This window comes from Struthio camelus, chromosome 1 (genome assembly GCF_040807025.1).
Source record: "Struthio camelus isolate bStrCam1 chromosome 1, bStrCam1.hap1, whole genome shotgun sequence".
Classification (NCBI taxonomy): Eukaryota; Metazoa; Chordata; class Aves; order Struthioniformes; family Struthionidae; genus Struthio; species Struthio camelus.
In genome coordinates, this window is record NC_090942.1 from 61,543,140 (window position 1) to 61,571,138 (window position 27,999).

Sequence of the window (27,999 nt, forward strand, 5' to 3'; positions counted from 1 at the left end):
TTCTCCTGTTACAGAATGAGAAAAACACACATTAAAAAAAGGTAAAAACTGAGAAAATAAAATCATTTTTTTCCATCTTACTACCATTTTCAGATTTTTTTTGAATGGGAACAACCAACCAGGCAAAAATGGTATTAAATGAGGAAAAAAACCCCAGAAAAATAGCAAAAGTAGGAAAGTAAAAAAAGGAAGAAGAAAAGAAGCTTCCTAGGAGCTGGAAATCCCACCCCAGACCTCCCTTACCCTTTAAACAAGGAAGGAGAGGTAATTTGCAGGCTGGCCAGCTTTCCCAGCCTAGCCTGCTGCCTTCCGGTCCCAGAAAGCCTCTTTCCAGGTCTGAAATACGAAACAAGACTGGCCGGAGCCTGTATTTCTCTGGGAACAATGCAGGAGTTGTGGTGGCTTTGAGGTAGCAATACCCACGCTCTCGGTGCACCTCCAGGAAACCTGAGACATACTTACAAAGGTGTATTGCCTTAGGCTGGGAAAACCTGTCCTAATCGTCCATAGCCGGGCAAGAAATTACAAGAAAAAAGTGGTTCCTGGTCACTCATCATTTTATTATGGGTTTACCTCCATTCAGACAAACTGCTGCACAGCCCAGGGAACTAACTCAGCCCGTTTCTGACAGATTTGTGCCCAATATTGCTGTTTTCTGACTGCGGTAATTCAAGCTATGTCTCTTACGACGCTCTCTCCGGCTGGTGGGCCCACAGGGCACACGCGGCACCTCTCTACCAGCTACAGCCACCCTTGTGGGATGAGCCGCCGTGGGCGTCTGTCTCTGCCCGGCCACCCCATGTGGTGAAGCGCACAGGGACCTCCTTGCTTGGTAACCGCCCCCTCGCTGAATTTGGCTGAAATCATTCAGCAGATGCAACTGCTCAGCACCTCCAGAGAGGAGGAGCCAGGCCATTGACCTAGTGCTGTGCTAACGTCCCCTTGCAGCACTGCCAGGGCGCAAGGACACGTCAGCAGGGTTCCCTTCCTCCCCACCCCAGCCTCAGTCTGCTCAGCCACAACCTCGCTGGGTTTTCCCACCCCAGATTTCAGAAAACGCATTTAATCCCTGCCGGTTTGATTTCTCGCTCGTACACACAGGTCCGTGAAGAACCATGTTTGCCGTTTTCAGGCTGCATTGTCTGACTCGTACAATAAACCCACTCAAATGTCTTACTTGTCGCAGCTACTCCTTACCTGCATGCCCAAACACACTTGGAGAGGGTGGGAGGGAGGTGGGAGGGAGATGGGACCCTCCCATCTCCTTTCCTGAGAGCCAGTAGCATGGGGAATTAGCATCCTCCCTCTGGCCCTGTCCCTCGTGCCATCAGACCACAGCCATGGAAAATAATCCTCCCCTCTGGCCACTTCTTCCTCTTTGCGTAGTTGAAGATGGGAGGGCTTGCAGGCTGCAAGGCCAGGAGAAAATGTTTTCTCCAAAGACCGGCATCCCCAGAAAGGGAAACCAGAAGGGGAAAAGCATCATCGTTTCCAGAGTGTCTGCCAAGGGCCCACGCGGGAGGCACGCACCCGGGCACACAGCGGCTTGGCCCCGCCAGCGGCGAAAGAGCCGTAGCGAGTTAGATCCAGCTTGGCATGGGAGCTGTCTTGGCCTGCAGAAGAAGTAACTGGAAAGGAAATCAGTAGCACAAAACAAATAACAGCCAGCCCCAGGGCTTAATTCAGACAAATTATAAATGTATCCGCTTCAGCAGCGCGCTGGCCCCCGAGAAACGCCAGGGCCCACCAGAGACCCGAGGGGACGGGTGCCAGAGACCTCCGGGTCCACCGGCGCTGCCACCTCGGCGATGGCCAGGACCCATCCGAAGCTGCGGGGAGGCAGCGCAGGGGCTCGGGGCTCACTGGGGCTCGGGGACCAGCACCCAGCCCCACCGCCCTGGGGAAAAGCCTTCAAAGCCCTTGTACGGCGGCAAAGCCGCAGGAAGCTGCCACTGAGGGCAGGAGCCATGGGGGTAGCCGGCCTCGCTCCCCAAGGAGGGGCTTCCACAAACAGCCCGCCCGTCATTTTGTCTCGGTCTTATTTATTTGTTATGAATAATTACGACTCCCCTTTCCCCTCGGCTCCAGCCCGGGCACAAAGCAGCCCGTTGCCCCAAAAGGTAGCGGCATGTAAAAGTTGGTCGTTGCGTCTCCATTAAACCGTCCGCTCTCCGCCCGCCGCCAATAATGCACTTCAGATAATGCGTTGACGCAATATATTTTCCAGGATAGGCTTTTGTTTTCTTTCTTGGCCGCTCACCCTCTTTCTGTGGTCAGTTTTGCTCATTTCTCTTGTAAGCTGTCTAGAGGCAGAGAAAAGGCTTTCAGTTTTAAGCGGTTTCCTTTTCAGTCTCCCTTTATTGAATTCCAACCTCCATTTTTTTTTTTTTTTTAAGCATAGGGACATCATTTATCTTGGACTTTAAGTTGCAGGGGCCTTCAAGGGGCTTCTTTTTTTCTTTCCCAGCTGCATTTGTTGACACACAGTCAATCTGTTTTTTGCCTTTGGTCCCCCTCTTCCCCCCAGCAGGCCATAAAGTATCGACAGCTGTGCCCTTTATTAGCATAGCCATTTTAAACACAACAAGGGGGAAGAGACTAAATATATTACAGCCATTACCTCTGTCAAAAAGTGACAATTTTAAAACATTTTAGCTTTTCACTGGGAAAGCTAGCAGCACAAAAGAAAGTGCTATAATTTTATTGTAAATGCTTTTTAAATATGGGTCACTTGGCCATAATCAATAGAAAGGATGGAAAAGTTCAAAGCTTGAGAACAGTTCAGGCAGATAGCAGAATTTTTTTTAAAAGGCTTGTCTTTAAAATATGCTAATTGGGGCAAAAATACAACAGTGAGAAGCATGCAAAATAAGATCTTGTTCCTGGTGGTTTTGTTTTCAGTACAGCTCTGTTCATGCTTTTCCCATCTACTTATAAGTGTGTTTTACAACTTGGATGGGAATTATTCCTCCCCAACAGGGTGTTATGAACATTTGGGGACTGAGTAAAAGAGGAAAGAATCCAGGCAGTCACTACTCTCGTCTCAAAAAGCAAAAAAAAAAAAAAAAAAAAAAAGAAAGAAAAAGAAAAAAGAAAAAAAAGAAAAAAAAGGACTGTTTTTCCAAATACCTTTGGAACCGTGATGTGCCACAGTACTGTAATTTACCAGGCAAGATCACTTCTGGAGCATAAAACAATTCTGATGCCCTAGAGTTCTGGTATTTTAGGTTGAGGTTTGGATTCCAAAATACACACATAAACCTACCATTTTTTAGATGGCAGAAATTTATATTTTTAAGCTTCCAGAATTTGGAATTGGCCTTAGACCAGGACTAACGTCCACAGTCAGCATCTGTTACATGCTCTGAAAGGTAAAAGAGGACTTACAGATGCCCCGAAGCACATGGATTTGGACGGCTTTTGTTTTAATTTGTAATGAGCATATTAGATAAAGAGGAAGGGGCAATCTCAGCAGGATTTATTTTAAATGACATCAGTTTCCTCTGCATTTAGAACATCTGGGGACAAATTATAATTCTTTTCCCTCTGTTATCTGTACTCCCCTAATTACAATTTTTGCTTGAGGTTTCTCTTTGTTTTTTAATTTAAGAGCACATATAAAACTTGGCTTATAACAGGACAACTTGTTAAACAGGCTCCCAAAAGCAAAACTTCTTTAAAGGACCTATTTAAGCAAAAGTTCATGAAACCCTGCACACAACGTACCTATCAGCTGCTACAATACGCTATTTAGGTTGCAGTAGCTCCTGAAGGCCAATATCCCATTGCGCTGAGCACCTCACCAACTTGCAGGAGAGGGCGAGCAAGCAAATGTGCATCCTGCTGCAGGAAGACTGCAGTCCAAGGCAAAGAGGAAATGGGGAGGAATTCTCACCACCCATCTTTTGGCAACCAATTTAGCAGCTAAACGTAACCAGCTGGTCTCCCCAGGCTCCCTCTGTAGCCAAGGGAGGGAAAGCAAAGCTCCTGCAGAGGGTCATTCAGTGCACCCAAATTAGCCTTACTTTGAATTGTCCTCTCTCTCATCCATGACTGGAGAAGGAGTTTGAAGAGACTACCCGGGTAATTTAGCCAGCTAAGTTGGGTGGTCTGTATAATTCCTTCCCTACCAACCTCTAAGAGCCTACCTAGGTACCCCATGGAGTTTGGCATGCTGGCGGAAGGAGCAATTCCCAAGCACATCAGCAGTTCAGTAGTCTGCCCTCACGCCTGGTCTAGAGAAAGCCAGAAAGCTCTAGGAGGTTATTCAACACCGTTGGATGCCACAGCTCCGCAGTGTCAGACGATGCCGTTGGTCTGGTTGTGGCCATGGTCTAGTTCTTTGGGTTTTTTTCCCTTGTCAGCCTGCAGCTGCCATCCTCGAGGCTGACCAGACACCACTGAGATGGGAACTGCTGCAGGACAACCTGGCTCTTTCAGAGGCATCTCAGGTGGGGTTGAGAGCACTGCAGATGCTGCAGCGACAAGCAGCACAGCGGCTCATACCTCCTCCCTGACGAGCAGGCTTTGTCCCTTCCTCTGCGACCTCGCCTTCCCGGCCCCCACCAGTACAGAGTGGGTAACGTGGACTCACGCTCAAGACAGAAACGAACTCACCGAGTTGTGGGACTCCTCTGAAACAAGGGACAGGAGCACCATAGCCAAAGCATTACTAATTCTCACAGCCAAAGGGGATAAACCAATGAATACGCAGTCTTCCACAAGGCCAAATAACATGCAAAAGCAGAGAATAAACTGGACTCACCTGCAGATAGTGGTGCTGGTAGTGAGGGAAGAAGCCTTGCAAAACATTCATCCTTACTGTATACAGGGAATCACCACAACTTTCCATGCTATGCAGCCCTCTGCATCTCCCCATCTGCCTGGCCTCCCAGTAACCTGTGCCTGCCCTGGTTACGAACTGGCAATAGGAGATACGCAGCGTGGCCTCCTAGGGCTAGTGGGGCTGGTAGGTCTCCCCTCCAGCTAGGCACAGCTTCGGCTACCCTCAGGGTCACCCTTGGCCAGCTGGCTGGATCAGAAGTCACAAAGGAGTTATAAAATACCTTTTTAGTCTGTTCAGTCAGCACCAGGGAGTGCTGAGCAGCCTGTATTAGAGCTGGTTCCGCATTTCTAGGCGCACCCAACAGTAGGATACTTTGCTGAGCTAAAGGGACCTTGCATCCCCCCAAAATTTCTGGTCTACATATTGCATGACCGGAGCGAAAACTCACATTTTGGAGAGAAATGATTCTGGAAGAGCAAAAGTCTTTGCATGAAGAAAGTAGGAAACGTTCCCTGTCACTTTTCCTAAGAGCTAGAGCCATCAAAATAATTAAGATGTTAACACAACAAAGATTTTCATTTGCTAGATTAAATTGTGGCCATATTTTGTCCACAAGTCATCTTTGTATTACCCCTAAATTATCATTTTCACATGCTTGGTCAGAAAAGAATCTGACCTGGGCAGCTAACTGTTTAACTTGTTGCTCATCAAAGACCTGTAAAGTCTGGTTTTCGATTGTTTGAATAGTGGGACACAGTCTTTTTACAGCCAACCTTATTAAAGTGCAGGATTTTATTAGCTGTTTTGTGGTAATAAGGTGAAGGACAATGTTGTGGAATGCTCCTTCAGAAGATTTAGATTCCTGTATACTTGGGAGTTTACTTTTCCTCTCTCTGACTAGGATGTTTGGCAACCAATATGATAGCTTGCTTCATTGAAACATTCTCTTCCTTAAAGTCAACAGATTTTTTTCACCCAGATAGAGAAAAATTAGTGTCTGAAGAAATGTAACAGAATCATACTATTGCCCAGTTGTTGTTGTTTTTTTTTTTTTTTAAGCCTTTATAGACTTTCAGATACTAAGGAAAAGTCCAGATTTAGGACTGAAAAATCTTTTTTGGACACACACATACACATAAATATTATATATTCAAAACATTAAAGCTAATATGGTATTCCTCCTTCTGGCAAATTTTCTCACAACCAACATTTTCAACAGATTGTAAATGTCCCTTTTTCCTGAAAACCACTTTTGGGCCACGTAAAATATCAATTACCATTTGAGAATACCTGCCAGGAAGTTTTCATTAACATTTAAAACAAGTCAGTCTGAGTTATTTTGTGAAAGAATAAAACGTTCTGACAAATTTCAGCATTTCCCATGACCTTTCGTTTCATAACACCATTTTAATGGGAAATAAAGAAAAGCAAAACGTCCAAATCACTGACAAGCTTTAATGAAAACTGTGTTGCTCTTGACTGTTGATGCCAAAATAAAGATTGAAACAGAAGCTTTTTAGGTTTGGGATTGAGTGTGAGAGGCTTTTTGAGTGTGACAGACACATGCCTTTGGAATCCATTGATGAAAAACTTTATAGTAACCATCAGAATATTGACATTCTACCCACCATATGAGTTCCTTTTTCTGATTACAGTGTTTTCTTAGGTAACCATTCTCAAGTATTTCAGAAAACATGAAAGCTAATCATTTCATATAAGATGAAACAGTTCATACTACGTGAAATTGCATGTCAAATACTTATATAGTGACTCTATCAGAACTACTGCTAGAAGAGCCGGCAAACCTTTCATTGTTCTCCAAACTTCAGGCTTACTGGGTATCAAAGTATTGTCGGTTGCAGCAGACTCTCCCACTCACTTCTGGACAGCAACTTCTGAGGCTCGTTAAAATGCAGATGCAGCACCGCTACGTACTATTGGAGAAGAAAGAAAAACGTATAAAGAGTCACGGCAGACAGGTACCGGAGACTTAGAATTATTCTCACCTGCATGTAACCTAGAAAACAAGGTGCAACAGTTCCACTTCTGGGGATGCTAACTGATAGCGGGCAAGGCATGGGAGAAATTAAAAAGTCTCAGCCGAGAGCAGCAAAGTCAAGCCACAGAACGCTCCCTGATCACCAGTGTTGGACTCCTGCTCTAGACAACACCATGCCCTCCTCAGTATCCATAAGAGGTGCGGGTCACTTAGGGGTAGCTGCAGAAAAGATGAAAGAAGTCACTTTCTCTCTGTAGTTATCAAATGCATAGGGAACTGCTGGATGGCTACTGCAAGGGGAACGCACCTGGAAGAACTACAACCTAGTAAGCAGGGACTGAGTCTTAAGAAAGGGCCAGACTATGAGGAGTCCTGGAGGCTTAAAATACCATTCAATTCTGAACAGCACTTGCTCTTGGGCACTGCACCTACCGCAGTAACTACGTGCTGGGAGCGAGCCTGCACATACGCTAGACCAGCAGTGATGATCTCCGAGTTCAGTAGCTCATCGAGGGAATGGGGAGAAAGAAAGCAGGGGCTTAACAGGACAGTCAAATAGCTTCAACTCTCACACAAAAAAAGAGGTAATTAGAAATACAGCTCATGTAGAGCTGCCACGAAATATTCTATGCTGCAATTACTATACAGTCAAAAAACCCCCCAAGCAACACATCTATTCACTGTATACAGAGGTAGCAGTGAGGCCAGGAGGAATACTTTTTCAGCAGCACAGCTTTTCAGGGCTTCTGAAAACGTTACCTAAGGATGGGAAAGTGTCAGGATGCAGGAATTTCCACCTGCTCCATAGGCTGATTGCACCCATTGCATTTCCCAGACAAACTGTTCAAACTCGCTCAGGTCCTGAAAAAATTTGCTCATTTAAATAAGGTCCAATTGCCCAAGGTAGAGGTTTGCCTTTGAAAATAAGCCCAAAAGCAAACTCTTATTTCATAGGGTGAGCAAACAGTTTCAGGAAGTGTTTTTGCTAAACAAAAAAGTGTTCCCTTTATTTTTCTCTCGAGTCTCGTTCCAAAATAAACCTGCATATATATATATATATATATATCATTACTTGAAAGAGAAAAACAAACCTCATACATTGCACAAGCAAGCCGATGCACTGTTTTATCGGAGGAAGTTTGTCCCAAGACTTTCACAGATGTCCAACTGACACGGCTATGCATCGAACTGGGTTATATTTCAAAGAGGAGCTGTTACAGTCCTGCAGCCACCTTTCCACAAACTATCACCTTGGAACAAAAGAGATGCTTTGGCTACTGCACTGGTGGAAGTTATTAATTTAACTGGACCAAACATCAGTCTTGCTACAGGCAACTCCAGTGCGCACATCACTCGTGAGCTAGACCATTCAGGTAGAACCTGCTATACTTCGTCTTCAGTTTTAGCTCTTAACGAAAGCAGCATCTCGTTTCTGTAAAACGCAGCAGAAGCACGTTTTCCAAGATAAACTAAACAGTAGAACAATAGCTGCACTGCTGCAATTGGCAGGAACCAGATCACAAAAGCCTTATGCTATACTGCTTGTAATGAAGAACCTGGAGCCAATACAGCTTACCTGGCCTCTTTAGCCAGCTGATTGTTTTAGATGTTGTAGACTACGCTCATACAACAAACTGAGGTTTTGCTTTTTCTTGCTCTGTACGCTTCCCGTCTACATAAATCCATGCAGAAAACTATTACTGAAACAACTGCTTTTGCAGCGCCATGAAATAAGTCTCAGCCAATGCCAAGACATGGCTCAAACCCTCATTAACAGAGCTAGTTACGTTCTGCTCCTCTGGCAGAGTTCATAAATTCTCTTTGCACCTGCAGTGCACTTTAATACTTGCCTATGCTGAGCTGAGAGTAGTTAATGGACGATGCTATACCAAGAAGAACATTTCTGAGACTCAAATTTAGCCGCAACTAAGCACGTTTTTTGCTTCCAGCTCCCAGAATAACTTCACTCAAGAATTCAGGGTAAGAGCAGAGAAGAAGTTTTTCAACAGAAGACATAGATGCTGTTTCTACCTGTTTTGGCTTCTAGGTATGATTACCGTAGTATAAATGCAGTTATTGTTTTTGCTTTAGCTGGCTTCCTTTTCCCCTATACGTTTTGTGATGTTCCACTTTGGTGCAGCAGAGAACACAACCCAAACCAAGTCATAACCTAGAACATGGATTATATTAACATTCAAAAGGGTGCCCGCATACAGAAGTGAATAGAATTAGAGACAACATCCCTAGTACCCTTTAAAGAAAAAGGCCATAGCTATGGTTGAGCAGTGTCCTTCAGGAAAACAAGCAACTGCTGAGATGGTATCAGTGGCTTACTTCTTTTCAGGCCTTTTGGAAGAATAAGGAACTCTGGGGTAGCTCCTCACATGGGAAGGGGTAACATGGTTTCATACCAAGTCCTCTCTTTACAAGGTCTTTGAGTACTAACTTCCTTAGTTCAAGGAACCAGTGTCAAGTTGAAGGAGACAAAAACCTGGAAAACGTTCACCAACTTCTGAAAACAGGATGCGTATGTTTCTGAGCAACAGAAGGATTTACAAACTAGAACACAAGACTCTTCTTCATCTATTTTGTGCTAGGAGAAATACACAGAGAAAGAAACCAGGCAGGCAAAGAGGCAACAACAGTGCAGCATGCCTAAAACTTTAATCTTTGTTTTTAAAGAGTACAGAGCTCTAGAGATTGAAAGTGACACTCCTCTTCCCCCTTCCTCCATCCTATCACTCCATCAGTTCACCCTAAAAGAAAAAATTTGTTGATTGGTTTGACTTCTCTTCAGATGAGGCACACCTATTAATCCCCAAAAGTAGGCCCCAATTCAGAAAAACACTTGCACATGCATTTCAATTCAGTCCACTCGTACTCATGGCAACATTTAAGTGTATATACTTGAATGCTGTTTTGAACAGGGATCTTTTTACTTAACCAAAGGCATAAGAGGGTCTATATTTGTGTGGTCTTAACATGGGGGAGGGGGAAACCCACAACATACATCATCTTGTTCCCGCTTTAAAGGTAATTTTAGCAGCAACCAGTAACTTGACACAGTGGTAAAATCCTAAGAGAGACAGCTGAACCGCAGAAGCGAGTAATAGGAGGAAATCCAATGACATTTAAAAAGTATAGTTGTGATATCACTGACTGCCTTTTAAAGCAGCTTCCCAGGGTCAGTCAGACTTTTAGGTTTAAATGTCCTCTACTCCTAATGCAATTAAGCCAATTTGCTTCTTTACTTACAATTATATAAAGAGTGAACTGGCAAGATAATTAAACAAAAAAAAAAATCAATAAGGGGAAAACCTACAGAGTTCAGAAAACAGGATTCTGGAAAATTAAAATGTTTACATTTTATTTTACATTGTAGGTTTTCACTTTTTATCCCTTTGAAATACACTTAGTTTTAAATTAATTAATTGATCATAAACTAATAAATTGATGTGTTCTTTAAACAGACATAATAAAAATGCAGACATTACACCACATGATCCATCCTTTAAATATCCCAGTAATAGCACAATTAAAGTGATGCTGGCTAACGCGAGGGTAAAACGTTTGGGTAAAGGATGTCATAGTTCTAAGGAAAGACATGGATTAAAGGAGAATTGGGAGCGAAGCAGGTGATGCTTTAGTCTGAATCTGAACTGTCTTGCTTGTTGGTATGGTACCGGCTGACTGTTTCTTCCAAAGGAGCCATTGTACCATCCGGTCGCACTCCCATTGGTTTTATAAACTCATCTCTGTAAGAGATTTAGAAAGGAATATATATTAGCATATGCACACACATCAATTCACACGAATATAATACAACCACATACAGTATATGCTTTAATACATAATGAGCCTTTAAAAGGAAGTAATTTCTGCTACAGCTATTTTGCAGCAAGAGGAACAAAAAACCTTCCAAAATAGGTGGGAGGGGAAGAGGAGGACAGATAAAGACTTCATTCATGTAGGCCAAACCTACTTAGCCAATTAAAGACACCATGAAAAGTCAGTGCCTAATAGGCTCAAGACAAGGTGCAGGTTCACTGTTTTAAATACACAAACTAGCTTTTCTTCCGAGAGTTCTTTAACAACCATTTCTTCCAAAAGTTTCACCTGCCATTCTGGCCAATATATGCACACACAATTAAAATAAGCTATTTGATACATATTCATCTTGTTCAGGGAAATCATCATCAGGGGAACACATTCTGCCCACACCACTTCTAAGGGTGTGAAAGTACTTGTTGATTCATTAAAAAAAAAAAAAACTGGCAGATTCTAATACTATTGCTTTTGTTTGTAGCAGTTTAATTACAGGACTTTTTACAGCCATTTTAATCTCTTCAAAGCTCCAAAGGCCTCTGAACAGCTAATCCAATTATATCTACTCCACAAGCTACAGCCTCATCTAAGAGATGATTAATTATTGATTAAGCCAATCAAAAAGTATTAGCAAAGATTTATTTAATCCTTACTTTTTATCACCTAATTTATACATGGATTATAGCAAAAGCTGTAAGGGCAGAGATAACATTCTGATCTTCTACTGAAGAAAATTGGAGAATACCTCTGAATATTCAGGAGTCACCTTAAATGAAGTAGGAGAGGCTGGATGCCAGTTCACCCCGTGCTTGAAAGGCAGCCCACTCACACTTTGCCAATTTATCCCCCCACTCCTCCCCACAGAGCCACAGACAGTAAAAGTCCATCACCCAGGGAGGAAACAAAGGCATTTCAGCAACCTTCTGCCTAGTCTGCACTACTACTTCAGCTGGGGAGGGAAAAAAAAACAAAAATCACTCGTACGTAGCTAGCAATCTTACTTTAATGCAACAACAGGAACAGCAAGAAAGGCAACCTCTGAATTACATGGCATGCACAAGCCAGATGTTGTACAGTCAAGCAACAGTTAAAAAAAGGCTTTAAAAGTCCTTCTGGGGAACATTCTGGTCTCTCTCAACAAGAGAAATTCATCTATTTGCATAGATGTGGTAATCAGATACTACAGCAGTAAGCTGTGGGAATTATGTCTATCAGCAAAGATCTTTTTTATAAGAAACCCGACACACCAGATGCCTTGTTAGCTTAACTTAACACACCATAGTTCATAACTGGAAATCTGTAATCAGTCTTGCAGTAGTTTTTCGGTGTTGTTGACAGTGCACAGTTCACTCAGGTTCAAGTTTCAGAATACATGTCATCTTTCTATTATATTTATTTTTGGAGGAGAATAACTCCGGGAATAAGTCCTTGCTCATATATATTTAAAGTTCTAAATGCACAAAAATACCCACAAAGAAAGAACAAAATCACCTTTTACCTCTCAGCTGAGAAGATCCTGGATTTTTGTTTCTAAAAAATGCAAAATGCTCTTAGGCAGCAACATTTAACATCACCGTCAGAAGTCATGGAATCATCTCATTTACTAGCCCTCTAAAATTCATTTTTATTACTTGTAATAAGGGCTAGTAAAGGATACAGAAATAGTTAAAGAAAAAGGAAAGAGAAACGGAAGAAAATAATGAACCAATTGAAATATTCCAGGCCAGAATAGGAATCTTACAGAGGGACACAGGGACTTAACGATGGAAACAACTTGGAAATATGGATCAGTTCTGCATGACCCCTAGCAGCTGTGATGTAATTCCTTGATGCAATACTGATAAGCTAAGGGAAAGCTCGAGAGCAAGCACCCACACAGAACATACAGAGTAAAGATGGGAATCTACTTTTCTGTTTTCAAATGCACGACTTCTCTCCTGTCTGTGAATTCCTACTGACTGTGTTTTCTCTGCTGCAGAACACAGGCTGGCCAAGCTAGCTTTATGGCTCAGCCTTCAAAACAGAATGCAACTTAAGGACTGTGGGTTGCCAGCAGGCAGGTAACCTTCCAAACTGCAGAAAAACCTACACGTCTTCTCACTTCTCAACCCCTTTCTCCGATAAGGATGCTTAGATATCTGTAAATGGGAGCTTCTCAAGAAGCTCTATCTCATCATCATTTGTCCATTATAAAGAAATAACTGTTTCTCTGCAATCCCACTTTCACGTTTCAATTTTATACCCCTGCTACACGCATTCCAGAACTTGATACAAACTCTCTCTCTCCAAATGAGTCACCTGCAGAATCACTGAATGCTAGATGCAGTAAATAAGACACGCCTACATGCACGAGTCTAGTTTTGGGGGAGCGTTCGGACAAATACACTGAATTACTCTGTCTGCAAAACTCAGAAGTCTGAGTCACTGAAGTGCATTTTGCACATTCTCTCCTGATGCTCAAAAGCCTACGTTTTTCAGCTCACTGTAAACTGTTTTAAAGTGTACCATTATAGACTGTGCTGTACTGCATTTGAGCTTCATTCCCAACGCATTTCCTCCTCCCTAGGCTTTAACTGTGAGCTAGGCTGAGCTCACATTTCATAAAATAACAAAGACACTTATCAATTACCTTTCTGTTCCTGCGTGCACTTCCTGTTTTGCAAGCCCTTGAACAGCATGAGAGATGGTTGTTCTAAGGTTGCTTTTCTTTCTCTGTATTCAGAGGTAGATTTCCATACATACTTCCTCAGACAAATGCTACCCAGTAGAACTGAACTGCATAAACACAGAAAGGTGCTATGCCACCAAAAGGACAGGTATGGATTAAATTGCTCCGAGGGGAGGCAGTGATTCACCTCTTTTTTTTTTCTACCCATAATCTAGTCCTAAAATGGTGTAAAACATATGGCATCCTTTCACTGGTGACTCGACTGCAAGTTGCGAACACAGCTCAAGCTCACTCATGTATTTCAAAGAGGAAAAGTACAGAGGGAGACAAATGGATGAAAGAAAAAAATCTGGGTTGTAAAAAAGCTAACATCAGAAGTTTGGGAAAAAACCCATGGAAGTGCTAAATAAAAGAATTTTGGGTAGGATTGCCAAAGGCATCACTCAGTCAACTTCAGCTTGGTACTACACAAGAGCAGACCCTTACCTGGCATGAACTGTCTCAGCTCTGTCAACCCCACCCAGCAAGTCGCCCACTTAGCACTGGTTGCTTAGAGACCTCCAGTGAGCTTTGTCAACTTGAGCTAGCTGAGGATGGGCTTATTGTTTAAGAGGAGCTACAAGGTGGCATGGGAATCATCAGAAACTGGCACACACACCCTCAGAAGACATTTCATTACTCAGAAACTTTTCTTTAGAGTATCTTTAGAGTCAGCCTATAGCACAGAAGAGATTACTTCGCCCCACTAGGTGGCAGTGTGAATTCTTCTGTATCCATTAAGAGGTATATAAATACACAAACGTGCATATTTATATGCATTTGAACATCCTTACGTGACCTCCAGTATAATCAAATATTTCTTCTTGCAACATTCGTTTTTCTAATGCAAACAAAGCGTTCAAGCATACTTGGAGACGCACCACAATTAAACAGTTGGTAAAATACATTCTCTTCTTCCACTTGCAGATCTCCCAAGAGTCCCTTCAAATATATCTATACAAGTTTTAGCTTCCTGCTTACCATTTAGCTTGATAACGACTCAAAAATCATTCCCTTGTTTTGAAGGGTACTCTTTCTTGTCTGCTCTGTATACTACAAGGCAGTATTGACACATGGAATTAATGACAGTGTCTGTAATGAAACAGCCATCATGCAAACACCAGTCTGTTCCTTTGATAAAACGGCATGTTAGGGACCTATTCACCTCCTTATAATTGAGCACTACATAATAGTTCCGATCCTTTCATGTAACATTATTTTCTTCTATGATTAGAAAAGAGAAGAAAAAAAATCTATGTAGCATTGCCTTCTTCATTCACCCTATGATTAATTTTGTTTTTAATGAGTATGGCTGCTTATTTAGGCAGGTTCTCTTACATACTTGTTTTGCTGACTTCTGTTCAATGTACAACAAAACCCAAGCTGTGATAATTGGAGACCATTTCATCAGCAAAAGGATTCTTGCTATTAATACAAGGTTGGCTTGGAAAAAGCACCCTGACATTTTAAATTAGTCAATTAATATACAATTCTACCTATCATTTACAACAGGAAAAATGCTAGCATATTTTTTCAGATATTTTAATTAACACAAAGTATTTTCAATAATGTATGATATAAGCAGACAGAATATCATACAACAATGATTTTATTTGGCCAATTTTGGTATTGTGTAAAACCAAAAGGTTGAGTTAAATCTTTTTGCTGATGCAGAGAGTTTTTCAGAGCTCAAGGATGTGCCTCACGTACAGAAGATACTGATTTACAGCCAGCCAACAATTCTCAATGAATCACAAACACAGTATCTACCCTTAATACAGACAATGCCTGTAGAGCTACCTCAGGGCCACGTTCAGACATTCAACAACTTACCCTAAATAACATCTACATCTCCCAGGAGCTGTAGTAATCAAAATTTTCATTTTCATTTATTTGTAACCTATAGAATACTAGTGCTTTTGGAAAACAACTTCATCAATCCGAATTTGAGTAAAAGATTAATTTCTATAAATTTTTTTTTAAAAAAAACAAACCTATGTCAAAATATCAGGGATGCAGAAATGATTTTCAGCTTTTCTTGATACATATCCATAAAACAAAACCGGTTAATTTTTATTTAACTTATGTTGAGGATCAAATACCCCGTAAACAGGCATAAACACCAACAGGCTAACAGAATAGAAACGCCTGGGAAATAATACCTGAAACAGCATAAAAGCACAGATCAACTTTACATCACCTCAAAGCAGTTTCAGTTCTTCAGTACCAATGCTGAAAGTTAAGAGAAACCTGGAGAGCAAAAATCCACTGGCATCTTATGGAACAAGGTGGAAAATACCACTTTATTCAGGTTTCAATAAACATGTATAAAAGGGTACAGCTTAACTGCTCAGTGTATGTAAATAGTTAGCAGCCATTAATGAAAGACTATGACTTTTCATTAAAGTAGCAATGTTCTGCAAATTCATTTTCCAAGTAGTTCAGTCGGTCATTCAGGTAACTTTTGAAAACAAGAAAAAGCCAGTCAACCACAAACCTACAGACTGGCCCAATTACTCTTTTCAGTCAGGAAAGGAAGCAAGTTTGTTAGCCCTTCAGTTTGGTTTTCATACCTTTCCATACCATAAAGGCACACTAGCTCTGTAGGGCTTAGCTTTCATTACCGGGACGATAACAACCATACTAAGCAAACCAGATGCGCCGTTATCACATGAGTACATGCCAATCTCTTGTTCAACTTGCACAGATCAAGTTACACATTCAAAATGAGGAGAAGGAACTACCAGTATGAGGAGAAGGAACTACCAGTACCCTGTCCCTGTTAAACTTCCTCCCCCTTTATAAGCAAAGCGCTGCCCCAAACTGAAACTGCTCAGTTCATGGTATGTTGCTTCCTACAGCAACAACAAAGAACAGCAAAATTTGCAAGTCTGCCACCTGCAATCTGCCTCAAAGCATGATTCAAAAACAAGAATCAACACAAGTTTCCTATCCAAGCAACCTCCAGTTTAGGTCTGTAAGTTACAGACCAAGGAGAAAAGTATGTTCCACTGGTACCTTTAACTCCACAAAAACTGCCTGCACTAAAGGGCTCAAGCTGGAGGCAGAAGTGTTCAATCCTAAAAAAGCAGAGAGAGACCTGCTGCTATTAGCATATTACTAACACTTTATTCTTGCCTACAAGACTGGCAGCTTCCCATGTTATTTAATATCTGTACAAAACCCACAATTGCACTCAATTACACTCATTAAAAACATTCCACAGTCTCCGGAAAACAAGCCATTTTTTTTCTTCTCAATTTTCAGTAAACAAAAAAGGTGGGAAGAACAGTCAAGTGATTTTATTCATGCTATCACAGCACCTAAAGGGGTCAAATCATCAATCAACACTGCCCTCTCCTAATCACTACAGGAAAAAAAGAGCAACACTACAACAAAAAAGCAGCCCCAGTCCTGCAGAGTTTGCAGTCTAAGTACTATAGAAACAACTGCAGGTGGACGTAGCTGATGGAGAAAGCCCAAGGTAAGAGTGATGCTACTGGCTAAGAGGATAAGTAGTGATACAGGGCACCAGCTGCTTAGTTACTGTCAGTTTGTAAGCAGGCAACACAGCAGGTGTCCTCAAGCCTCCAAACTGAAAAGGCTCTTATGCTACAGCAATGCTGTTTGGATTTTTTCTTCTAACAGCTATACTGAGAGTAACTTGTCTTCAGTCTCAGTTTGTCTCCAGTCTCCAACTTTTTTTAAAAAAATGTTACATCATCCAGTCATTTCAGTATTGTACCCCTAAAGCTCAGCATCTTAATTCTCTCGCCCACCCAGCAATCATTCCATTTTACATTGCAGCGCAATTAACACTGCGTGTGTATTTTATTTTCTTATTAAGAGGATGATCACACACTACACCACTTTTCCACGTAAGAAATGTGAAAAACTCCTCTGCAATTGCTACACCGGCAGTCTCAGATCAGTTGTTCTAAAATCCCTCCTGACTTAATTCAGTCTTTACTGACTAACGCCAAATCCAGATTCACCTATATCTTTTGCTGGATTCTTAAGAGAGCTGTAAAAATACTCGGTTTGATGAATTTATATCCCAAGTTCTTGTTATCTGAATATCCGTTGACTCTCACAGGCACAAATGTGTTTCTAGCCTCCACGTCGTCATATGTTAGAATGATCCACTTGCACGTTTATCTAGGCTAATTTGCTATAGCTCAGGTCACCGATGAATAAGCATTACATTAAGTGTTCCTCAAGAACGTTACACTCTGCTTAAATAGAAAACAACCTACAAATAATCACTTCAACATGTTTACAAACAAGGGAGAAGAAAGATCTGTAAATTCTAAGCCTATTGAGTCAAAGCAACAAATAGCTACAGTCACCACGGTGGCCCTGCTCCCTTTTTGTACGGAGAAAACTGCAAATTTAAACAATTTTCTGTATAAGTAGCTTACACGTTCATGTCACATGAAGTACCATTTTCTTCTATGGTATTACCTTTATTTATATTTAAAAAAAAGATAAAAGTCACATTTGTAATCCAGTCCACATTTATTCTAATAACACTACAATAATTCTTACTTGAAATTCCTTTTTAATTGCTCTAATATATAACTTACTGTTTCTGTTGACAGCTATTTTCATCCTATACCTGTTCTTCAGATAAGCAACAGACATAAGTTGTTACCATCAGATGACTGCTCACTGACTTGGGGGAAATGAGTACGCTCGCCTTGGGCTTGAACTTTGTCCACTACTTTAAAAGGAGAAAATCTTGTTACTAACAGTCACAGCCTATCCACTTAGGAGGCTACCTCCTCATTTTTAGGCTGTCCAATCCTCTCCAAAAGTCATTTTCTGTGAAGTCCTGTTAAATGCCACTCTTTCCTTTGAAGCGCTAAACGTTTTTCTCTGCAGCGAAAGTAGCCCTAACCCTGCAAAGAAGTTGATTATAACATTATTTTTGAGAGTAGATGTTAGCAAAGAACAGACACTCAGGATCTGAGCTGCCTCCCTCAAGAGCAGCTATAATACAATACCTGGAAAGTTTATCAAACATGTTGACAAGTTTCATAGCTTCATATTCCTTTTGTTCTTCTGTCATTTCATCCATAGGATTAGGCATCGGTTCTTCTAAGTGACCAGTGATAAGGTTAATGCTGTAGGCGGGAAAACACTATCGTTCATATTCTTAGATAAATATACATGTGTACTGCCTATCTGAGAAGATAGGATGCAGACAGAAACCACTAAAACTAATACTACCAGAACTGCACGTGAAGGTTTTACCGTAAATAGCCTTCATACTGTTTATATTTACTTTGTAGTCTATTCCTGTGATTCACTGCACTAACTTCTTGTCAACTACTTAGAAACGCATGTTCCACTAATACTTGCTATGTTATACACGAATAGCTTGGAAGTGGGGGAATGATGATGTAAAGATAGATGGAGAACAGAATGACAAATATGTGCTTGCAACTAATTTTCTACAGGCTTAATTTTAAACATACGGATCACTTTCAGTAAGACTTTCTTATTTTTGAAGAAATGCTGAAGTAACTTATTCTCTCTCAGGATCGTTTTTGCTCAAACCAGACTAAGGTTGCATTGCAAATTTACAGTGCCAGTTCTTTTAACTGTTAAAACAAGTCAATTTCACACAAAAAATGGTAGGGAATAAAAGCAGAGAGGCCATTTTAAACACTTTCAGCACAAACTATCTTTTTAAATAGCGCAATCAAACATTTAAAGTTAGCAGTAGAGAAAAATCAGACTCATGAAGTGATTGACATTTATCTGGGATGTTCCATTTAAGTGTCACCTTTTAACTAAATAGATGTTATAGTTTTTATTTATATGCACATAACTAGATATTATATGAAAGAAGTGCAAAGACAACACAGCATGAAAAAAATTATCCGAAGAGCAGAGAAAAAGAGAAACCTGCCTTTTAATTCTTCTCTTCTTAACAGAGAAGTAATATTGTTCCTGTAACTTTCTGTAGATTTAATCCTGTCATCCATTCACGTTCCTTAACAAGAATCCTTCTGTAAGCCTTAAACCTCCCCCCATCCTATACCTACTCATACTAGTGTATTTCTTCCAGGAAAACAAAGTAAAGCCAGAAAAATAACACCACACTTCAGGCGCCTGCTATCAGCAATCTCAGAACTTAAAATGGTGTCCAATCACAGATCCAACGTAACTCAGACCGAAAGCTCCAATTCCAGGTAATACAAATTAAAGGAGACAGCTTCTATAGGATTGCTGAATCCTTCAAAGGAAGGCAATAGATTTCTGAGGCATGACAGAAGTTATTTTGCTCTTCCCTTATTTATCCATGTGACTTAGTCAATTCTTTAGCAAAATTTGAGAACCAGGCCAGTTGACTGACTGAAGCCAGACCCACTGCTTTGATTCTTCTTACAAAGGCCCCCTGAAAAACTTCAGTCACATTTGCCACCTTTACAGATTGCCATCTGTGTTACAGAGAGATATCCCATGAACAATAGATAGTAGTTCGGCAGCTTCATACGAGTTCCTTGAAAATCTGGAACAAATGCCATTCTAGTAGCTTTGTTACTATCAATTTTTTCTAAATTTGCTCTCAAGTCTCTTTTCACACTTGAATTTTAGATAGTTTTCCAGACTCTCAGTCTGTAAAGAAAAGGTGCTGCCTGCCTGAGAATTCCCTCAACTCCCCTACAGTCAAACAGATGCAAAGAATTACTGTAGCTTTTTTGCTATGGACTTGCCTCCTTCCTCTGCCCTACTTATCTCTCAACTATCTAATGACCATATACACACTGCAGGCTTCCGGCTTTTGCCGAACCTTTGACAAAGGTTCTCTTTAGTCTTTACGTCTCTAGCAAGCTGTTCTTCAAAAACTCTTTGGTCTGCTTTGTTATTGCTTTACATTATCATCTCTGACAGCCTTCTTTATTCTCATTCAACAATTCCAGCTTTGCACAATTCCTTTTTCAGTATCATTTCAATAGATAATATACATATACTCGGAATCTCTAATATCTTTAGGCTGCTCCTAGGCCATCCACAAACATTCTGCATTTTGGTTCCCTGCTTCCCTGTGATAAGCATTTCATCTTTATGTCGTTCCCCCTACTGGAGTTAAATCATTACTTTAGTGGATTTTTGGGAGAAGCCATCTAAGTATATTAATATACTTAGAGGCTGGCTCCTCAGTAACTATACTATGAGATCAGCGGGAGACAGAAGTTCCTATAAGCACACATAATTCTAAAACTGGCATCTTTGAAAAAGGTAAAACAAAAAAGCTGCATCAGAACTCTAAAACAGCAGTGGGACATGCAGAATTAAAAACAGTACTTGGGCTTTGCAGATTTGTACTCTTCAGTATCTGTGTCTTCATCATCTGAGTACCAATGATCTCCTCTTCCTCCTGCTAACAGGCCCCTTGCTGCCAGCAATCCTGCAGCATTACCATAGCCTGTATATTTTAACAAGGTGTCAACTGCAAAGAATGATACAGAAAATGCATTCAGCTAGAATTTAGTTAAGCTACAAAACAATATTATATGGCAACATAGGCATAGTGTTAAGAGAATGTAGTGATACAGTGAGCAGTTAATATACTAACTGCAGCAAGATGCTACATACAAGGGAAAGAAAAATCACTTATACCTCTCTCTTTACAAAGAACAAAAAGAAATTCTGCTGCAATTTGCTTTACTCCAAGGTCAACATGCGTCATAAGGCGCACAAGCTTGTTCCTCACTGTTGTGCCAACTTCTGGACGATTTGATACATCTCTCAGTGGAGGCAATACCTAGAAGCATCAAAAAGTGGAAAGAAGGATGCAACGCATGGAAGTACTTATCAAATCCTTGCAGAAACTAACAGTCAGCAGAACAGGAAAGTACTGTAACCGCTGCCCCTTCAAGAAAGGGAACAAAATCAACCCAGCTGTGCTTACGTGTACTAGCAATGACTTGCTTCATAACGTAGTTAGGTCTTTTGGTCTGCCATCCTTGGTAAAAAGAGTACTCAGTCCCAGATGTACATTTAAACTCCTAATAGTTGTCAGGGTTTTTTTTAAAAGCACAAATAGGTGTCCCAAAACAGCAGGTTAACAGGCAACAGTAACCTTATACAAACAACCACTTGCCTTTTGCTCAGATTCTGGCAAAAACATTAAAAATAAATAGCTAAAGGAAACTTACTGCATTAACTTAATGGGTAATTTTTACAGAACACTGAATATACTTGGTCAAAAAGCAGGAAAACAAAAGTTACGTTGCAAGTTCTATTGCCATAAATTTCAAAAATTGACAATGCGTGTAGAAGAAAGGTGTCTTTCTACCGGAAAACATTCCTTCAAAAGTTGAAGTTAAGTTTCAAAAAGATTTTGGATAAAACAGTTGAACGCCCTCAAATGCACTATTTATATAGCATTGTCTCATTAAATATAATTAATATTGTTAACTCAAACACTCAAGAAAACTCCGAGGTGCCTAAAACATGGCTGTTTTTGCAACGTAAGTTCAGCTTCCTTGTGCATATGCATTCTGACTCAAAACCTAGATAAATTTTTTTTTTTTTCACATGCACAGGACGGTATGATCTGCAGACAAAGCAACCTGGGCTGTAACGTGAGATATTTAATGATCTTGAAGATTCCTGCAAGTAGTATGGCTCTTCAGTGTTTTACCAGAGAATAAAACCAAGCTTTCCACTGACTCGCAATAAAAACTGCAGGTCCCTTGTCTTCTAGGTACTTAATGTAAAACCTCATCTTCCATGTAAAATTACTGCACGACTACTACTGAAATTGGACTCAGTAGGAACTGATCTTTAAACGAATGCCATGTATTGACTATTTTGAAAAATCAGGCCCTGGGTTTTTCAGGCTAAGTATTCAAAAAAAATAGCAAACACCTTATACTTTGTCTCTGGTTACTTTCCCCAACAGAGATAGTACCACAACTGCGATTTCACAGAGTGCTGTAAAAATGAATTAATGTTTTTGGAATACTCTAATGCTAATATAGTGATGAGTGCCATAGGACAGCCCATGAAGAAATTAATCATTTTGTCTTCAGAATTTGAATAGTGCACAATAAATAAAGCCTGAGGCTGAAATTTAACAATGAGGATAACTCAAAATATCAAACCTTCCAGTCATGCAGTTAGCCACAGCATCCATCCATTCTGTGCACTATATAAGGCAGTGGTAGAGACTACATGCAGTTGAATCCTGATGTCTAGACACCAATATACAGTTAAAAACCATGCAAACAACTTCATTTTGTAACTTCTGAATGTTTAGCCCTGCAACTTGATTTTTTTTTTTAATAAATCAGAATAGTCTCCTTGAGAAAGAACTGTTGTAAATAAAAGAACAAGCACCAACAACAGGTTTTTTTTTTTTCTGGTATAGATGACAGAGGAGGAACATATATGCAGAATATTTTTCATGTCTGCTGATGGTCAAGCAGAAGCCACCAAATCACCAATGGTCTCACTGGCTATCATACAGCTTTGCTGTTCCATTAAATGCACTGGAGATTTTTTGATATGCTCAATGTAGGGAGGCACGGCTCACGGGGCTCTTTGCCACTCATTGCATGATCCACAGTGACCATATAAACCCGCTTTATTATACCCCTATATTACTATTTAACAGATCTACAAAACGTACTGTGGAAGTTAGTCCATAATATCTATACATTTACATGACTCTGAAAAAAAATCATTTTTATAGACCAAACAAAAAAAAAATTGAAAAGAATTTTGTGGGTAATATGAAACCATTCATAGTTTGACAGTATCAGTGTCTTTCACTGAGGTGCAAGCCTCAAATTTTGTTATTAGGTTCACAATCAGATTTTCACAAGTATTTTACCTACCTGAGCTTTGATAAACTTTCTGATATTCCTGTGAGTTCGACAACACTCAGTTAATAAACTGAGAACTGGAGTCAAACCTTCTCTGTAGCTGCTTCCCTAAAATCAAAACAAATATAAGTAAAATATTCTTAAGAGCAAATTTCCTATTTCAAATCCTATGGGCCCTTCAACAAAATCTTACGTGACAGCCAAAACATGAACACTATACTGATGAAGGGCCAAATGTTCACTGTCTTACAGGCAAGCAAGTAGTATTTCAGACTTTTATAGGTAACCACTTGTTCCCCATTTTGAAAGTGTTTCACAATATAGAAATAAGCAAGGACATCCAAACTTCTACTGAATATTGTCTGAAGGGTTTATAAATAATTTAACATAGCACATGCACTTTCTGTTCTAATGAAAAAAGGCCCCTTTTGTCAAGCATCTTCATAGCCCATACCTTGTCTATTCTCTTCTCCATAAAATCCAGCAATATTTGAATTGCTCCCATATTCATACCATTGTATTTTATGTCTGTCTCTTCTTGGCATGATGGACTAATAAGAACATCCAAGCAAGAAACTGGAACATTGCTTAAAAGGTTGATTGCATTGCTGAAACATATTTGAAAAATTTCATTATTCATTTGTAATACAGAATTAAAAACAATAAATAAAGTGTTTGTACAACTGCAATTAAAAAGAGGCCCAGCAACTTAAACCATGTTTTATTTTCTATTCTCCAAGTTTTAAAGATGGTGACGTGCATTGTCACCTGGGTGCAGATTCTTAGAACGAGCAAGGAAAAAAGAGACAAAAGCTCCAAAAGCTCTGTACTGCAGCAGCGCACTGTTACTTCCAGCCCCTGCAGCATCCTATCCCATAGATAAGGGCGCAGCGTGTTACAGCAGCTGATCTTGCAGGACAGCAGGGGGAACTCTCACATTGGTTTGCAGCGGCCACAGTTTTTCCCTCCTTGAAACTTAAACATTTTACAAGGCATCCATATTACTACAATCACCACGACAAAATACACTGTGGAAAATATTTCCTCCTCATCAAAACAACGGAGTATGGAAACGTCCCCGGAAACACTTGCACTCTTGCCTAACGTACAATGTAAAGGAAATACTGAAGGCATCTAATAAATAAAAAAGATCCAGGTTTTATTTACCAAGCTCTACCTTTCAGTAACTGCGTTCCACAAAGCACTCACTACCAGGCTGCAATACTCTAACATCAAGCAGTAATTTATTTCATACACAGCCCTACTAACATGTAGCAGAACACAGGAGTTCAAGGTTCTGCTCAGCACGAAAGAGGAGTGCTTCTCAAAATATCCATCAAGTGATTTACATTAGACCATAGGGTCCCTCCTTTCTCTTTAAACTTTGAACTTACTTTGCAAAGTTCTCTTGTACGTTACAGATCCTTTGCCTTTGCTATCTATCCTGTTCTCATTACTGGCTTGCGTTTGTACTCTTCCCGAGCATGATGCTAAGTTACACAGATGCCGGAGAGATTAGACTTCTGTCCTTATTACTTGCTGATGACCAACTACAATTATAAATGGATGTATTTAGAAATAATACAGAACTATGTAGGCGTACATATGCAGACCCCAGAGCTAGCAACAAAACCACGAGCACTGATGTTTCAAGGATTGGCAAAGTGTTCCAAAAACAGAGGCAACTTCTCAGACAATTTCACTTAACGCTTTAAATAATTACTTTGAAGCAGCCCTTGGTTTTTATGTTCCTTAATACAGTTCTAACAAAGATTTAGTGCAACTGAAAACAAATTGAGACATTGAAATGTAACAGAGGATTTCTAACAAGCGTGCTGTTTTAGTATGATCAGACTGGGTGACTGTTCCACATAACGCCATCATTTGCTCTTTTAGCAAGTAAAATTCAGACAGCTTATACTTTTTGGAAGGGTTGCTTTCTTTGTTTTATTTCTAATTCCCATTTAAGATATATTTTATATCAAACAAGTTCTCCACTCTCCAGTAATTTAGGAATAGCAAGGAAGACGACTGACTGAAATTCAACAAATATTTGGTGGCTTCAGGCCTTTCATCAAAAGTTCTCTTTTTACCAGTTTCTTATTAAACAACCGAGTTCCCAAACACCTACAAAATTAATTTTCTGGATCACTGTGTCTGAGCTATTCTTTTCAATAAATGAAGCCCGGCTTTCTGATCTTTGTCACTTCACTGACAGTTTTATTTGTGGTAGAGGAGTGTATGAAATTCTCCAGCTACCAGGAAGTCAGTGACTATGCACAGATCTGCACAATAGTGTTTGCATTCCTACTCCAGGGGGTAGAAATACTGCGTATATTACTCTCCTCTTTTCGGCTTCCTAGAGATCATTAATCACTGGGACATGACATCCACCCACTCATGCTCCCAGCCCCCTCCTGATATGCAAATTCGGGAGCAAAAGACTATTTAGAGCTGCTGAATGCCTTGATTAAAACCTTGTTAGTGGGCAAAAATGGCACTCGCTCTAATACGTGGTGCTTTAAGCTGTTCATGTTCAAACATTACGTAATGACATGACAGAACCACAATTATGACAACAATATAGGTACTAAATTAGTTAAGATAGTTTCCTTGGGTAGCTTCTACTTGTTGGTTAGAAAGAAAAGCCAAGTTGGCAATCAACGCATCACAATTCAGGCCTGATGCTCATATAAAATAAATGCTCAGCTTAAACACTCAGAGCCCAAGCATTCCATCCAAAAGGCTCTTTAACAGGCTATCCAAACCCTTCATTTAAGCATCCAAATTCCACAGATTTACAAACTTACAGAAGTGTAAGTGATCAGCAACAGTAAAAAAAATATACTTATGCCACCCTGATGCTTTTTAAAGTTTATTCTGCACTCAAGTCTGTTTATTTTTTATTCTATTTTTTTATTTTATTTTAATAAATGCCTTACTGATGGACTCCAGGTGGAATGCACACTGAGAAGCTGCGCTCTGCTCTCTCTGACTCGCACCTCATCTCTAGCAATAACGGTTCAGAGTTTAGCATACTTAACAGTCCAACTGATGATACAGCCTCATTTTATAGCTATGCTAGCTATGGACTGCTAACATAAGTTTACTCATTTATTACTGAAATTCTGATCTGGAACGAAATATGTGGCTGACTGACTACATCAGGAGACTCAAGTGAGCTATCCGGGTCCTCTGAGGATTGTAAGGGGCATTACTCTTGACCACAACTTTTCTATTCCAGAACTGCCTTGTGTTCTGGTGAATATTACTGGTGGAAAAGTATATTAAATTATTCAGCTTTTTTTTTTTTTTTTTTTAAACATCTATTCCACATATGGAATCAGACAGGGTTTCTGTGGAAGACAGCATGCCATCGTTTAATTGACCGTGTGACATTACATGCGTAGCATGCAAAGACAAAATTCAGGTTTTGCAGACAAGCTGAAGTACTTGAATCGCAAAAAACGAAAGCCTGGGCAGTGATCTAACAGGTTAAAAAACCTGTATATGTCATAAATCAAAATAAAATATTACACGCAGCAGAGCTACACTTGTATTCTTTCTTCTACCAACTTGAGCTAAAGAAACTAACTAGAGCAGCTAACAGAGTAAGCGGCTTTCCCAGAGTAAGAGAAAGATTGATGCAGCTCTGTACTGAGCTTGATGGAGCAGAGGAGACAACTGAAAGGACTCAAGGCAGCGATACCCAGCCCCATCTTCCTTCTGCTTGTATCTCCCTTTCTCCAACATTAGGGAGAATCCTTGCCTTGATCTGGTGCCTCTGGAAGGACAGGTGGTCCACGTGGACAGCAAATCTACGCAATATATTTCTTCTGACTGACAAAAGCAAGGACAGAAATCACACCAACATTACATTTGCTCCCTAGCTGCCTACTTCTAGCTACAAAGCCCTTTTTGGTCCTGATCTGTAAGTGTCTGCAAAAGCTAGAACCAGAAGTATTAACATAACAATACATCCTTTAGAATAGCTCACGATGAATTTTGAGGCATGATCTATTTTACAAGGTGATTAGAGTAGTCTCGTATCCTGGTCTCATCCTGGACAAGGAAGTAGAGCACCTGTTCATCAGACGAGCACCAGCTGTATAGCAACTCACCACAGTATCAGACAGAGTCTTGCGGACTATGCACAAGCTTAAAGGCAAAAGGCCTATCTTTATCTTCTTGTAGCTACGGGACTTGTCCAAATCTGTTCAGTACTCCCAGTGGTGGGGAAATTAATCCCACCAAACACTCCCTTAAGGAAAGGTGAGAGACACCCACCATAAGCAGCAGCAGCAAACAGAAAACAGAGACTGCCTTTTCGGACACACAAACTTTACTCGGAGCAGCTACTGCAATGATATCCTAAATTATTCCAAACTGGTCTGCACCAACTGAGAAGAGCTCTGAGGTAGGATTTGAGCGCTCAACTACTAAGACAGTTGATCTCTGAGAGCCTTCCAAGATTTTAATCAAGTTCACTGAAAATTTCAAGACTGCTGAGTGTGAAAAGCTATATCCTTCTTCCAGCTCAGAATAAGACCTTTAAAAGATCTTGCGCTTACATATACGGATGTTTCGTCAAAGAAAACGGCAACGCTGATTTTCATTACCAAGAGATAACACGGGATAGCGTTTGAAGCTACTGTACTGTTGGGCTTTTGGGCAGCTGACCTATTTAGAAAGATAAAAATAACATCAGAGAAAGCTAGTAATTTTGAACAGGGGAAAACTACCACCTCACAAAAAACCTCTCAATTTTGGTCATTTTATATTTACAACCAATAATTCAAACAGTGGGGTGCAGGACTGGGGGGCAAAAAGACAACAT

The 27,999-nt window shown here is 40.4% G+C and overlaps 1 protein-coding gene across 4 annotated transcripts in view; it reads right to left on the bottom strand.

The window, feature by feature from the left end:
* Positions 1 to 9,430: 9,430 nt before the first annotated feature.
* Positions 9,431 to 27,999, bottom strand: part of RIC8B (RIC8 guanine nucleotide exchange factor B) — a 40,106-nt gene continuing 21,537 nt past the window's right edge. For 3 of the 4 annotated variants that reach the window (XM_068944027.1, XM_068944038.1, XM_068944043.1), the window contains 6 exons: positions 23,617 to 23,770; positions 23,175 to 23,270; positions 20,950 to 21,094; positions 20,635 to 20,779; positions 18,324 to 18,443; positions 9,431 to 10,540 (listed from right to left, as the gene is read on the bottom strand). In XM_068944027.1, coding sequence (XP_068800128.1) covers positions 10,429 to 10,540; positions 18,324 to 18,443; positions 20,635 to 20,779; positions 20,950 to 21,094; positions 23,175 to 23,270; positions 23,617 to 23,770 — 772 coding nt within the window. In that variant the 3' untranslated portion in view covers positions 9,431 to 10,428. Of the gene's footprint in view, positions 10,541 to 18,098; positions 18,219 to 18,323; positions 18,444 to 20,634; positions 20,780 to 20,949; positions 21,095 to 23,174; positions 23,271 to 23,616; positions 23,771 to 27,999 lie in introns of all 4 variants that reach the window. The other variant, XR_011141163.1, reaches the window with a different exon arrangement.